The sequence below is a fragment of the Copidosoma floridanum genome, unplaced genomic scaffold, assembly GCF_036245765.1.
Source record: "Copidosoma floridanum isolate Cflo_tuat_1 unplaced genomic scaffold, Cflo_Japanese_pri ptg000016l, whole genome shotgun sequence".
NCBI classification, from domain to species: domain Eukaryota; kingdom Metazoa; phylum Arthropoda; class Insecta; order Hymenoptera; family Encyrtidae; genus Copidosoma; species Copidosoma floridanum.
This window is the reverse complement of record NW_028321893.1, coordinates 9,689,374-9,704,139: the sequence shown is the minus strand read 5'-3', so window position 1 is coordinate 9,704,139 and position 14,766 is coordinate 9,689,374. Positions and strand designations below refer to the sequence as shown.

The 14,766-nt window shown below is 31.9% G+C and overlaps 1 protein-coding gene across 4 annotated transcripts in view; it reads left to right on the top strand.

Moving 5' to 3' along the window:
• Positions 1-14,766, top strand: part of trc (Serine/threonine-protein kinase tricornered) — a 952,993-nt gene that overhangs the window by 369,097 nt on the left and 569,130 nt on the right. For all 4 annotated transcript variants that reach the window (XM_089592301.1, XM_089592302.1, XM_089592300.1 and 1 more), the window contains one exon: positions 10,025-10,142. In XM_089592301.1, the coding sequence (XP_089448427.1) occupies positions 10,025-10,142 (118 nt within the window). The remainder of the gene's footprint in view (positions 1-10,024; positions 10,143-14,766) is intronic.

Sequence of the window (14,766 nt, the reverse complement as noted above, 5' to 3'; positions counted from 1 at the left end):
GTGTAGTCCATCAAAGGGGCTACTTTTATTGTTTCTATTAAGAAAAAAGGCCAAGTAAGAATTTATGGTGATTTTAAAGTCAAACTGAACCTCTTCATGAAAATAGACAGGCACCGGATAACTTGCATTTAAGATGTTCTAGCGACCTTACAAGGTCATGCAGTATAATCAAAATTAGATCTAAAGCAAGCGTATCACCGATTGAGCTTGATGCCATGTCACAAGCGATAACTACCATAACTGCAAATTAGGGTTTATGTCATTATACTTGTTTGGCTTATGGTGTCGCATCGGTACCTTGTTGGTTTCAGAGGATAAAAACGCTTTTGTTGGATATTCCAAGAGTATGTATCTTTTTTGAGAATATTCGTATTAGATGGCGTGACCAAGCAGAACACAACAACAGATTGAGACAGGTTATACTTAAATTGCAAAAGATAGAATTGACGGTAGTGGTAAGACAGTTTGAGCTGACGAAAGGTAAAATTAATTTTTCAGCTTATAGCTTAGATTCTAAGAGTCTTCATGAAGCTGATGAAAAACTAGAGGCAATTTGACAAATTTAAAGACCAAAGAACATTAAAAAATTACACACTTTTTTAGGCATGATAAACGTTTATTCTAAGTTTATAAAAAACTATGCTGTGTTGTTAAGCTCCTTATTTGACTTGCTAAGAAAAGATATAAAATCGTTCTGGTCAACAGATTGTTAAAATGCTTAAAGCAATGCAAAACGTAGATTAGCATCCAACGAAGTGTTAACACATTTCAACCTTAAATTACCTATTAAGGTAACGTGCAATGCATTACCAACAGGTATTCTTGCTGTTCTTTTACATGTAATTCCCCATGGTGTTATATGTGAAAGGCTAGTTGCGTTTAAATCATGTATGCTTACCAAAGTTAATAAAAACTACGCACAAGTAGATCGTGAAGCATTAGCCATTGTATTTGCAGTTCATGAATTCAACCAATTCTTGTTCGGTCTTCTTTTAAGTCTTGAGGTAGATTATAAACCTCTAGTTTTTATTTTTGAGGACAAGCGAAGTATTCAACAAATGTTTGCAAGCCATCTGCAAAGGTGGGCAGTTTTCTTATCAGGCTTAAATTATCAAGTACGACATATTAAGGGGAAAAACAATGAACATGCTGATTGCTTATTAATACTTAGTTTGACCAGTAAAAACATTAAAACTGTTTGTCCAGGCGTAGTCAGTGATGAGTTAAAAATTTTTTAAAACAAAGTGTCTGAACTGTCATTAAAAAATAATTTTAATTTATCGGGCCATAGGTTAATTGTACCGAAATCCTTGCGTGATACTGTTTTATCTAAATTACATAATGGCCATATGGGTGTAGTCAGAATGAAAGCGCTGGTCCGATCCTATGTGTGGTAGCCTAGGATTTACACTGACATTGAAAACGTAACTAAAAGGTGTGAGTTATTGCAAAGTATTTTCTATTATAAAATCTGAGTGTAAAAAATTCATTTCTCATTTAACCCACCTACTGTTTTTGTTGACTTTTAATTGGCAATTCATAATGCAGTAAGTGAAACCCTACCGAAACCACGAATTCGTGGTTGCCTTAAAGTCATTAGTATTGTCTTAAAGGACGCAATTGGACCCCAGCCTACAAAATCGCTAAACTTTTATCTACAACTTTCTTAGTCAATTTTCAGAAATCAACTTCCCTTGGTTATTCAAAAAAGTTTTTTGATAGTAGCTTATAATGTCAACTATTAGCAACTGGGGTACTTGATGAAAATGCTACATAACGCGTAATGTGCTAGCAAACGTTATTTCACAAATTTATATCAAAAATTGAAGAAATTGCTAAATTTTCTTGGTTACGTATAATGGACAAATTTACCCTAGTATAACTATAAGAGGGTGCTTTCGACCTATACTGAGTACACGAGTTACACATGACGATATATGACTACTGGGGCATATTCGGCTTAAGCAGAGTAGTACAAAAAAATGTCTTAGTAGAGCGGAATGAACAGTCAGCTAAGCTTAGGCAAGGTACTCTCAGTTTGCTCGTGCCAAATAAGTTCTTGTATTCGTGCTCGCTTACGCTCCGAATATAACGTTATTCTGTATTCGTACACATTTATCGCTTCCAGTATTGTGAATAAAAAAAAAAATATTAATCTAAAACTTAAACTTTGAAATGTTGAATGAACAATTATGTAGGAATAAATGAGTACAGTCTTATATGGTAGTTGGCATTAAAAAAGTAGTGGTGCTTGGTAATTTTTAGAAGTAACGTTTATTCTTGGACTTCTTGAAAGTGAGGAAGGATTTATTGAAAAAAATTTTACTGGAAATAAAGTCATACTTGATATTTTTTTTAAATACAAAAAATGAGTGACGTTGCGGACTCAGTCGCTGCGTGGTATGAGTGCTGGTTTTTCATAAGGCCACTTAAGGCCGAGACCGATGGGCCCGCACAACTGAAGGAAAAAACAAATTTCTGAAAAAAAATATCAGTCAGTCATCAATACTCTTGATGAATTTTCATAGACCAGAAAGCTTACGTGGGAGGAGTAACAAGGAGAAAAAAAGAGTGTTAAAGGCTGTACGAAGACAAACAATTTTAATGAGAGTATGAAAAAATGAAAAACTTTTTGCGTTGGGTTCAGAGAAATGAGTGGCATATTAAGGACTAGGAAAGCAAAATGGTCTATCACAAGTGGGGAAACAATGTTAAGATGCTTTCTTGGAAATGCGCAGGTATTTTCAGAAGGGACAGGATTTTTTAAATTTTATAAAGGATTTTGACTGCATTAGTTGTGTGAAACGTAGATGTTAAATAAAGTATGAAAAATTGAAAATAATCTTTTAAAAGAGTTTGTGTGGAAATTAGTTCTAGCAGTAAAATTTGAAGAAAAAGATAAGGTTAAAGGTCATTACATAATTAGTAACAGAAAGTCAGTATTAAGCAATGAAAAAATAACTGCGTTTATGTTTAGTTGGCGTACAGCTTTGGAGATTTAAGGTAGATTTTATGAAAAAGAATATAGGTTTTATGAATAAAAATAGGAAGATAGTTTCAATATAAAAATAGGTGAGCTTTAAAGTTTCATTGCATCGGGATTTATTAGGCGGACAAAATGAGGATTGAGTGGTAAAGTTCATCGGGAAACAGATAATGAAGATATAGAAGAATTATGATTTAGTTATGTTAAACGATTGGTGTGAGAAAGACTAGAAAGTGAAATGTACCTTTGCAAGTGAAAAGGGAAATTAAAAAAAAATTTGTCCATAGAGAGTGAATATTTCCACGGTAAACAAGAGATGCTGGCATACACGCTACGCTACACAATGTTCCGTAGTGCATACAACTCTAGCTTCAGAAGTCACCTATAAGAGTTAACTTTTAACTAAATAAATGAATAATAGCCTTCTCTTTGAACTATTTCTGGTCTTTTTTTGCTCTATACTTGCTTTGCGACAATAATACGTTTTATCTTCAGCTATTTAATATGATCTTTTTAGTCAGAATCTCTGGTTGAAGGAGCACCTATAGATAATTAAATTCTGTAACCGTTTACAACTTTTAATCATTCAGTTCCCACTTGGACTCTACTATTTTTAACTTTAATAAAGAACAGTAAGCTTGTTTTTTTTTATTTCAGAGACCTGATATGATTTTATAGGTACTTAAACCAAAAGATTTATAGATAAACCAATATTAGTTTTAACCAAACATTACGCTTCTACGAAAAAAAAAAAAAAAAAAAAAAAAAAAAAAAACAAGCGTGAGAGATCTTGGGACCCCTGATAGAAGCGAAGCTGCCTCGTATATGTGCCAGCAAAACATTATTCGACTAATAAAGTCTGTAGATATACTCATACATAAACATGCCAAAGTATACGCGCGCGACCACATGCCAACCCATCTACACACACATATTTCTAGGCCAAATATCCAACTACTTATTGTCAAATATATGTCCTTATACATTGTTTTCAGAAAAAAAGTTGATAATAAAAAAATTAAAATAATGTACAGCTGATACAAGATACACGGAGAGAAATCTGTACAGCAGACGCTCAGTAGGGTAAATGTCTCTATTATGACCACAAATCTCACCATACTTGTTTCTCTAATTTTTTTCTTAATCTTGAGCTGTAATGCTATAAATTTTAGTTTTTGATGGTGCAAATATGGATTGCCATAAAAGCTCATGCTGCAATTTATCAAAGTTTATCTATGTACATCCTAAAAACACTCGGCAAAAAAAAGTGAAAAAATTCATGCTGATCTCAGAATGTATAGTTAATGAAATCCGTGATATCTCGTGGTTGTTTGGTAAAAAAAAATTTTTTAAAAATTCATCGCTCAGAGAATGTTTATTCAAACACTCTCCCTTTGTAGTTTCTCTAGGCTTGAGACCGGAACATTGACTGGGGCCACATTACGTGCGTGGTTATTTATTTATATTTACGTACAAAATGAGGAAAAAAAAAAAAAGAAAAAAAAAGGTGAAAACAAGTTCTAGGCAACAAAATTCAGAGATTTCTTTAACTTATTACAGAATCAAAACGTTAGTATAATTTTTGCCTGCTGCAAAGATCTAAAAAGGGTTTTCCTTACTATTGTTATTACTATAACAATTATAATTTTTTTTAACCGCTTAAGCCCAAGGACTATCAGGTATATGATCGTAAAAATATACAAAATTAAAACTTGTGAATGATATAACGCTTAGTCACTAGCATGTGTACATTGGTTGGAAGCTGTATGTAAAGAGAGTGAAGATCACTAACGAGTTGAATCCTATGATTATCATACAGATGTTATCGGTATTTGATTCATTTATATGCTTCGTTATACGGATTGATAAATGAAGTACATATTGCATGTAATTTTAACTGTAACGTATTCTGCAGACACAAGACTTCAACTCATATACGTTGTTTTTAAGGCTGTGACTACTAGTCATGTTTACTTTTTGCTCGTATCTAGCGTGAACCCTGAGCTCGTAAACTCAGGTGCACTTGTTTTTTTTTATATAGATATACAAGACCTATTTTCTCGATTCGCCAACAACATACTACATGCATAAGCTGAATTTCTCGTATATTTGCATCGCTGCTGCAAGCTCACGTGGGTCTCTGGACAGATACCTCTATTAGCAATAGCAAGGTGAGAGTTTGTTGATAACTAGCAAAGTTGGCATAACAAAACGGGTCGTATGCTTGAGCGTGGAAGTTCCAAGGCATCGCATTCTGAGAAGTGCAAAAAACTGAAGACTTTTAAAGTAGATTGGTTTCGTGATAAAAGATTTTACAATTACTTTTAATCAACTGATACTGATGGTGAAATTAAAGGCTTAGCTTGGAAAGTAGGTTTTTGTGTCAGCTCTAAAAATGATTTGTGGAAGCACACTTGTACACAGTGTCATGGCAAAGCAATGTTGAATTTTATGGCACCTGCGATAACTTCCTTATCGAAAAAAGAACAATGTGAACAGTCTGAGCTCAGCTTAAGCTTTTTTTTCGCTCACCGTAAGACCAGTATTGACATTATAAATGACTTGCTTCCTTTAATTAAAAATTGTCTGAGAATCCTGAAGCCACGCAGTCTATGTCAGTTGGTAGTACGAAATGCTTGAGACTTATTGTTAATATTTTAGCTCAGAAAATTAAATTGAAAGTGGAAGAAATCTTGAAAAAAGTACCTTCTTCTTTGCTGATAGACGAAAGTATAGATCGCAGCAATAAAAACTTCTTTGTGTTACAGTTCAATATTATTATTTTGAATCGAATGAAATCGTTAGTCTTTATTTAACTTTCATTGAATTAGACACAACTTTGGCTTTTGCAGAAAAATTTTTGAATCTTTTAAAAATAAATTCGAACAGTTAGAAATTTAATGAGAAAATGTTAAATTAGAATGTAACAATGTAAATGGTATGATCGGTCATTTTAATTTTTTTGCTAGTCATTTGAGAAAACTTCCACCTTATTCTATGCTTATGAATTGTATTTGTCATTTATCTGCTTTCATCGTGAAGCACCGTTATGCGTGTATTCCTACAGATGTAGACTTTTTTCATGGAAGATAGCATGTTACTTATCGAAAAGTCTGAAACAATCTTCAGTTTTTAAACAATTTTAGACGGACGCAAAGTTAAAGACAAATCACATAATAAAAATATCTGGAACTAGATGGCTTGAAGTGTTTGAATGTGTCGAACGGGCTGTGGAAAATTGGGTGTGATTGCAGCAGTTTTTAATCGTAAAAGTTTTTGAGTCATCTGAAGAGACTAAGACTGTTGACAAGTTGCTTTTGTTGACGAAGTCTGACACATTTCAATGCATAATATTAGTTTTGTTGTAAGTTTTGCAAGACTTCGATAATTTTTAAAAAAGTTTCAAACGTCGACAGTAGTTTGGCACGTTCTGTCAAATGATTGCAACTGGAAGCTTAAAGAATACGCGTTAAATTTTTTAAAGCCCAAAATTTTTGAAAATCCTCGTTCTGCTAAAAGGTTTCAAAGCCTTTGTTCTCTTAATTTTGTGAAAAATACTTGTTTGCAATATTATCAAAGATTGGTTAAAGAAATTAATAAGCTCTTTTTTATAAACGACGATTTTTTGAGTAAAAGAGATTTTTTAAGGCTGGACAATGCTTTAGATCCTGCAGTTAGAGAAGCGATGCCCGATTTGTGTAATCTTTGCGACAAGTACTTTTAAAACATTAGTAAATTTGTTGCTAGTATTGAATGGAGAAATTTACCGTTACACTTTTCTGACAAAAAAGTCGTAGAATTAAGATCTGTTGAAGTTGATTAATTTTAGAGTCCAATCTTTTGCAAGAAACAGGATGTAGGTAAAATTTTATAGTTTCCTGAGCTTTCAAAATTAGTTTAACTTTGCTGTATTTGAACGCGTTGTCACAGAGAATTTTTTCAATTGTCAATTACATTAAATCTGTAAAGAAATTGACAATGGAAACACCGCCTCTAAACACGTATTGTTAGATCAGAATTTGCTGCACCATTAAAAGTATTAACTCTTTAAATTTTTAAGCTTATCAACAACACTCAATTATTCAGTGTGGAAAATGGTCATACAAGCAAAAAAAATAGTAATAATTACTCTACTTGATACTAGAACAAAACAACAATAATGATACTAACAATAATACTTTTTATGCTTTTAGCGAAAAGTGGCAGTACCACATTTTTTTATTCAAACTATTTTTTTGTTCAGTTAATTCAATTAGTTTTTGAATATTTATAAAGAAATGTCGATTTTTGGTTAATGTTGCTATCTTGACATTAAAATAACTTTGCATCTCGTGTTAAATTGATTTAAGAATTTTGTTGCCTAGAACTTGTTTTCTTAATTTTTTCTTTTTTTTTTTTTTTTTCATTTTGTACGTAAATGTAAATCAATAAACGCGCGCTTAATGTGGCCACAGTAAATGTTCTGGTCTCAAGCCCGAAGAAACTATAGAGAGAGCGTGCTTTAATAAACATACTGTGAGCGATGAACTTTTAAAAAATTTTTTTCATTTAAACGACGATATATTCATAGATTTTATTAATTATGCTATCTAAAATCAGCATAAATTTTTTAACTATTTTTTGTTGAGTGTTTTTAGGATGTACACAGAAAAACATTGAGAAATTGCAGCATCAGCTTTTATGGCAATCCATATTTTTTGACACGTATTTCCAAGAATAAAAACGTTTAGCGAAGTAAGTTATTAATGATACACCAATAAAACAAAAGCTCGTGCAATTTGGAACAGAGTAAGATATTGAATAGTGTTGCTTACCGACCATAATAATTTGATAGTGAATTAAATTAAAAATCATCAAGACGTGTCATTTAGTAATGTTCAAATACTAAATAATACTTTAACTATAAGTATCAATACAGCAATGCGTTGAACTATTTTATTATTTGACGCTCAACTCACTAAATATTACAGTTTAGGTCTTCTTAAGAGTCGACGAATGATTTGATTGTATTTTACTTACCCTATATTGTACAGAGTATTTGTGAAATGTATGTTTTTCTTATACCTCCCCTGAAAGTACGACTTTGTTCCCTATTTTCAGGGAGCAAAGTGCAACATTACTCCCAGGCAAAAGATCGCACGTACTGCTCGTAGGAAAAGTATTTTTATATCCTCTGCATGGTTGCCTTCTTATCCTTCGGCTTAGGAGGCAATTTCCTTGCTTAGGATGCCAAAATACCTTTCCTAATAAGCAGTAAATGCGATTTTTACCTGAGATTTTATGTTGCATTTTTTTTCTGAAATCATGAAAAAACGTCGTATTTTCAGAAAAAAAAAAAAAAAAATTGTATACGGGCCTTGGAAAGAAAGTGTGGCATCATCTCACGAGTATTTGCCACCCTTGCCTTCGGCTCGGGTGGAAATTCACACCTGGGAGGGAATGCCGTACTTTCTGTCGTACTAAAACATTATGCATGTGCTTATGGAGTAACAAAAACGTGGAATTAAATTTTATCGGTAATATACATTTAAACTTTGATTTGAATAAAAAAAAATTATGAGCATTTTAAAAAAAAAAAAGTAATTAATTATTTTGCTTTGTCGAAATTATGCATAGTAACGACTCGTCACATGTGCCAAGCATTTATGTAAAAAAACGTTACAAATCAACAAAATATTTTTTTAATACAAAAAATTATTTTATGCACATTGTGATGATATATAAAAAATTTTTTTTTTTAAATCAGCGAGATTTGAAACCTGGCATGTTTAGCTGGAGGAAGAGACTTAGCTCGCTTAGCTATTGTCAATCGTACTTGTAATGTATAACATGTCATATTTAAGTTGTGTGAAGCAAGTGGGGCTTAAGTTAAAGGTTTGAATGTCCCATAAAAAGATATGCTTCAAAAATCGAAACCTATCAAAAACTATCCATGCACTTCTGAGTGCATACTGAATCGCACCTGATTCCTGGACTACTTGAAATTATTAAGATAGGAACTTACAAACGGTATACATACAGTTTACCCGGAAGAAAAGAAAGAGAGAAAAGAAAAAGAGATAAGGTAAAGGATCCAATACTCGACTAGGCACCAATACTCAACCACAGTATTTATGTCATCTGCACATGTGCAAAAGTAAAATTTTGTCATCTACACATGCGCAAAAATAAAAAATGCACCTCGATTTAGGTGATCAACGTTTGGGGTAAAAAGGTACGTTTATGAATTCTTTAAAGTAATTAAATTTTAGACGGCAATCCTTTTTTATTTGCATTGCTACAAAGTTAAGTAGTTTGTTTATGCTGTCCAACAGTTGCAGTGCTAAATTTTCATAATTATTTTATTTTTTTGCACAATCAACCTTAAAACTGTGTAGAGTGGTCGGGTATCGGATCCTTTACTTTAGAGACAAAGTGACCTTAATTACATAAGAGCAGTCAGAATACGTTCACTGGTGGTCCTTTTATACAGCGAATAATGAGTTTTATTTATAACGTAACAGTACAAACAACATTTGTAACTATATATAGAGTAACATTACAATTGTTATAACCATGATCTAAGCATCCATAAGTAAAACAATGGTTACTTCTGGTGATTGTTTACTTCAAACTAGCTTAAGCATTCAAACTTCTCCGTTCACGTATGTAAGGAATTATTTAATTTTTGAAAATTCTAAGTATCTTTAACGTTTTTGTTAAAGTTACTTGATAAGTGCACGAAATTATTGAAAAAATGTAAGGTGTTTAAAATTGTGAGAAATGATCATTTTTGTGATCAGAAAGTAATTATTTTAAGTTTATCAGGCAATTTTTCTAATAATGAAAAGGATTAATTATTGACGGCATTTTTTCAGTTCTTACTTATTTTTTGCATATTATGAGAATTCTTATTTGATCCTGCAGATATACTTCTAACGTTTTTACAAAATGCAACATTAAAATATTGTAGTATTTAAAAGTGACAGTGCACTAATAAAGGTCTTAAAAACTATGAAAACTGTTCATTCTCGTTGTCAATCGTTATAAAATTTTTAGGTGACATGATGACCCTTTTAATGAAGAAAGATACATTATCAGAAGAATGTACACAGTTTTATATCTCGGAAACTGCACTAGCTATCGATTCCATCCATAAACTGGGTTTTATTCATAGGTAAGCAAGTAGACATTTTCACCTTTACATAGTTATTGACTTATTTCACAAAATTTTTTTTCCAGAGTACACCACTTTAGTCTGTAACACAATTGCACTAAGAGTTCCTATTATAATATAACCATAGCTTACTGCTTCCATCTCTTCTCTAGAATTGTCTAGATATATTTACTGTGCACTCTCTCCTCTACAGGCAACATTAATAGGGAAATTCGACTTGGATAAAATGTATATCTAATTTGTTTTCCATATTAATTACTTGGGTATTCTACGTACACGAAAATTTTTGCTGTTTAAGCTGATATTATTATTTTTGTCCAGTTCTTCATCCTACTGTTAATTCCTTAAAAATAGGCAAAATAAAAGTATTTAAAAGAATTATATTCTGTAAAAGTAAATAAAAGGATTAAGTGATTACCGATGTAAATTGTTTTTAATATGAACGTAATTAAATGCAAGCTTGAATTTCCAAAATGATAAAAACACCCACACACCCTACCACACAAATAATTTTTTAAAATTATACTTCCACAGGCGCGTCTTGCACTAAAGTAAATCAACGGTTTCAGAATTCTGACCTTAAGAAAGTATATGATATTAGACAGGTAAGAGGAGCGCAAGTATGTAGTAACGCTGAAAATTAGTTTGCTCATATGGAGCACTTTGAAAATTTGATTGGTTTATCTAATAGTAATCTATCACACAACAAGATTTAGAAGATTTCTACAGATTATTTCTTAACTGCAATGCAGTTATGATTCTTCCATAAGGATGCATGTTTCGTTAAGATTTTTTTTTTTTCATTTTTTTTCTATATTATAGTTGTTACATATGCAATTCAGTATGAGTAGATGTGAGTGTACGTGAGAGATGCAAGCGTGACGTTATGTATTTTGTTAGCATAGGGAATTGTTTTAAAACCATGAGAAGATTCGATGAAAGCGCACAGTCATATACTGGCCAGCCTGATAACACGTTTTACCGTATCTTTACTTTGCACTAACATCGTAGTATATATTTAAAAATATCGTTTTATAGAAGATATGTTTTTATTCATATATTGTTTAGCACATAAGTATAACTTTATACTTAGTTACCCCAGCACCCACTGATCGCTGATTTTTTTTCCTTAATTAAATAAAAATGTTTGAAATAATATTAATTCTATGTAGAATAACACCTCCACTATTTTTTTAAAGATTTTTTGAGGTATCATTTTCTAAAACGATAATATAGAAAAAGTGTAAGAAATCCATTTTTTTAAACAATTTATTTTTCAAAAACATAACATCTGCATAAAATCAAACCATTAAAAAAAATTAAATTTTTTTTATGCAATAGCAGATATTCTTGTAACAAAATCTTAACTGAGATGCATTGAAATCGGTAAAAGAAACTCTTACAAACAACCGGTTGTATACACCTGCAATCTTACGCTTCACGTACTGTGAGACTTTTTCTATTTCTTAAACATATTGTAAAAAAAAAAGCTTGTCTTGTCCAAGAACTGTTATATGCAGTCGATAAACTAATAATAAGGAAAAAAGGAATCGAATAACTTTCAATTACTTTTATAAAAGTTAATAAGAACGTAAGATGAAAAAAATTAAAAAATTATAGAGAACGGTTAATAGAATTTATAAGTATAACTGTTTATGTATACACGCATTTTTACACTCATAGTGCCAAGTATCTGATACAATTTATTTTGACCACAACGAAGTTTTTGTTATCATATATATTTTTTTTATTTAAAATGCAAATATTTTGAAACACAGTTATATAAGTTTACAAGAAATACTATAATATTCTACTTTATCTTTATAATTAATTTTTTTGAATCGTTGAAATTGGCATGAAAATCACACTGATCATAGAATTACAATCCTTTCAGTAAAAATATGTATCCTTGTGAGTAAAAATATAAGCAAAAATTTTTAAAAAACCTTTATGGGAATCCTTGTACATAATGATTTTTTACGGATATATACACTCGTACACACCAGCATACGTTATTATGTAATCTTGTCTCAATAATGTTTTTATATAATATCATACAATATTTTAGATCTTTCAACGTCAAATATCCTTAGATCTTACATTTAAGTAAAAATATAATGATATAGTAAATTTCCTCCGAGTTTAAAAAGTCTTTGTTTGCGAACCGAGAGGTTTGCGGCCCGAGCCGAAGGCGAGGTCCGTAACGAGGTTCGTAAAGGAGACTTTTCGAACGAGTATCGGAAAACTGCTTTTTCGCCCAAGGAAGTACCAGCCTCCCAAAACCACCCGAGGGCGGAAAAATACTTTTTTCATAAAATTCTTTTTTTTTAATATACCCTATGACATTAAAAAAAAGGAAAAAAACACACATTTTAATAGTAATAGATATCGAATGCAAAAAGAATACGACCAATGTTTATCAAAACTATTAGAGCAAACCTGAGACATTACTATGTATAACCGTGTGCGTGTGAAAACTCTTTTTTCTTAGACAACATTGTTAACAAAAGGGCGAAAAAAAATTCGTTAAGATCCACTTAGAATGTGTAAATAAATATGTAAATATATATGTTTTATATGTATATCGACAGTCTAGAAAAAAAGTTTAGTTTACGAGGCTGCACAAAAAAAAGTTATCTCCTTGCATTTGGACAAAAACTGAGTGTACTTATGATGTTCAGACAAAAAATAGTTGAGCTCACGAAGTTGGACGAAAAATAGCTTAGCTAACAGTGATTAGACAAAGATTGGCTTTGCTCAATGTAGTTGGATGGAAAAAATTTTAAGTTACGAGGTCAAACGAAGAGTATCTTAGGTCATTGAATTCTGTATCTTACCTGAACTGAATTAGCTGTAATTATCTAAAATAGTTGCAGAATTTATATTATTATAAGGTAGAAGCTATAATATTATAACAGTAATTATCACTATTGTAAACATTATTATTATTTGATAATATTTTTACTATTAATAATTATTATTACTTATGTTATGGTTATTTTTCCTGCGAAAAAGTTATATAATTCTTTTTTAATTACCATTTAATTTACTCATATCTAAAGCTTTAATTTTTAGTTTTTGTTTTCATTAGTTGAATTGCCAGAAATTATAACTTACACTTCATACATAGTACCTCTTTCGCACTCCAGTTGAAGCTAACAACAAGGTCCTACTGAGAAAAAGTAATTCTTTAGCCATCTTTTAAATTGGTGCCTCTTTTTATACACCTATTTGTCAATGTATTAATGTTGGTATTTAGCTGAAACTTATTCGTCAAATAGCGACCAGCGACCCCCCCGTCTCGGCTTTGCCCGAGACTAACTACATTGAACACCGTAGTGTGTTAACATGTAATGTGAAACATTTTCAGTTAGAAATTTTACATATAATGCTGACACTTCTCAGAACAAAATACTTCTAATCAAAAACTTATTTGTTTGGAATCCATATAAATTATTTGGTCAAAAAATAAGCTGTGAAAATTAAAAAATAGTCGTTGGCCCTGAAAGGCCGTTGATTTGCCGTTTTTTCCGTATAATTTACGAAAAAGGCTATTTTTCAAAGCTGTAAGGATTGAAAGCTCACAAAAAATATGTAATTGAAGATGTTTTTTCTCTTATCTCACAACTTTATAACCACAGCAACAAAGTCATAAAACTTAATCTCTACACTTTTTATCGCCACAAAAATACAAATACATATTCTACCTAATAAAAATCTGAATTTAGATCTTTAAAGATTTGAGAGATAACTGTGAGGGTACAATGAAAAGATGATCTCTCACGTAATGGATTCTTTATTTATCGATTTTGACGCTGCTGTTCCAATCTCGATAAATTTTCTGCGTCAGTTTCTTGATGCCTGAAATTGTATTTATTAGATACATTTAAAGTTTCTCTTCCAATTTACCCTCTTGCGACTTTTGGCATGCTTAAGACTTTTGTGACCTCTAAAGGCTGTTTTTTGTCAACTTTGTTAAGTTCTAATATATTTGTTGGCAAGGTAGTTTGACGTCCGATCCCCTTAAAAAAGACCGGTGAGCTTTTTAAGTATACTCTTTCTTGACTGAAGTTAACAGCGATTGTGACTGACTGGAAAACCCAGGGTGATCTTCTCTGGCCTGCTGTTCAAGCTGCAGACTGATTGGGAGTAAAATTACAAAGTCTGAAGCTTCGAAGCTAGTTGTAGAGATCTTTCCCAACATCTCCTGGTATAACGTCAAGGACGTTGGTGTCGAAAGCACCTTCTTTCTTTTGCAGACTCAGTTATTTTAGTGATCTAAGATGGGGAGATTGGTTCGTGATGTTCGCCCGTTGGCTCAAGTTTTTTTTCCCTTCACAGTTGTTAGGTTCGCGCAGCACAGACCTTGGGGAAGATCGGTGATTTGTGGTTGAATGCTTAAAGTCGAGAGGGTAATATAGGGTCGTTGGTCACTGTGGTTCCCAGCCTTGCAAAGAAAAACTCTGCTCGTGACGAGTGCCAGTGAATGACTAACTTGGTTTAGTAGTAGCTGTTTTTAATTAAGATAGTCTTTTAGTCGATGAATCGCTTCTAGAAATGGTAGTAAAAATGTATTTGTTGGCAAGGTAGTTTAAACTTAGGTGGCCCTTAAAAGAACTGATGA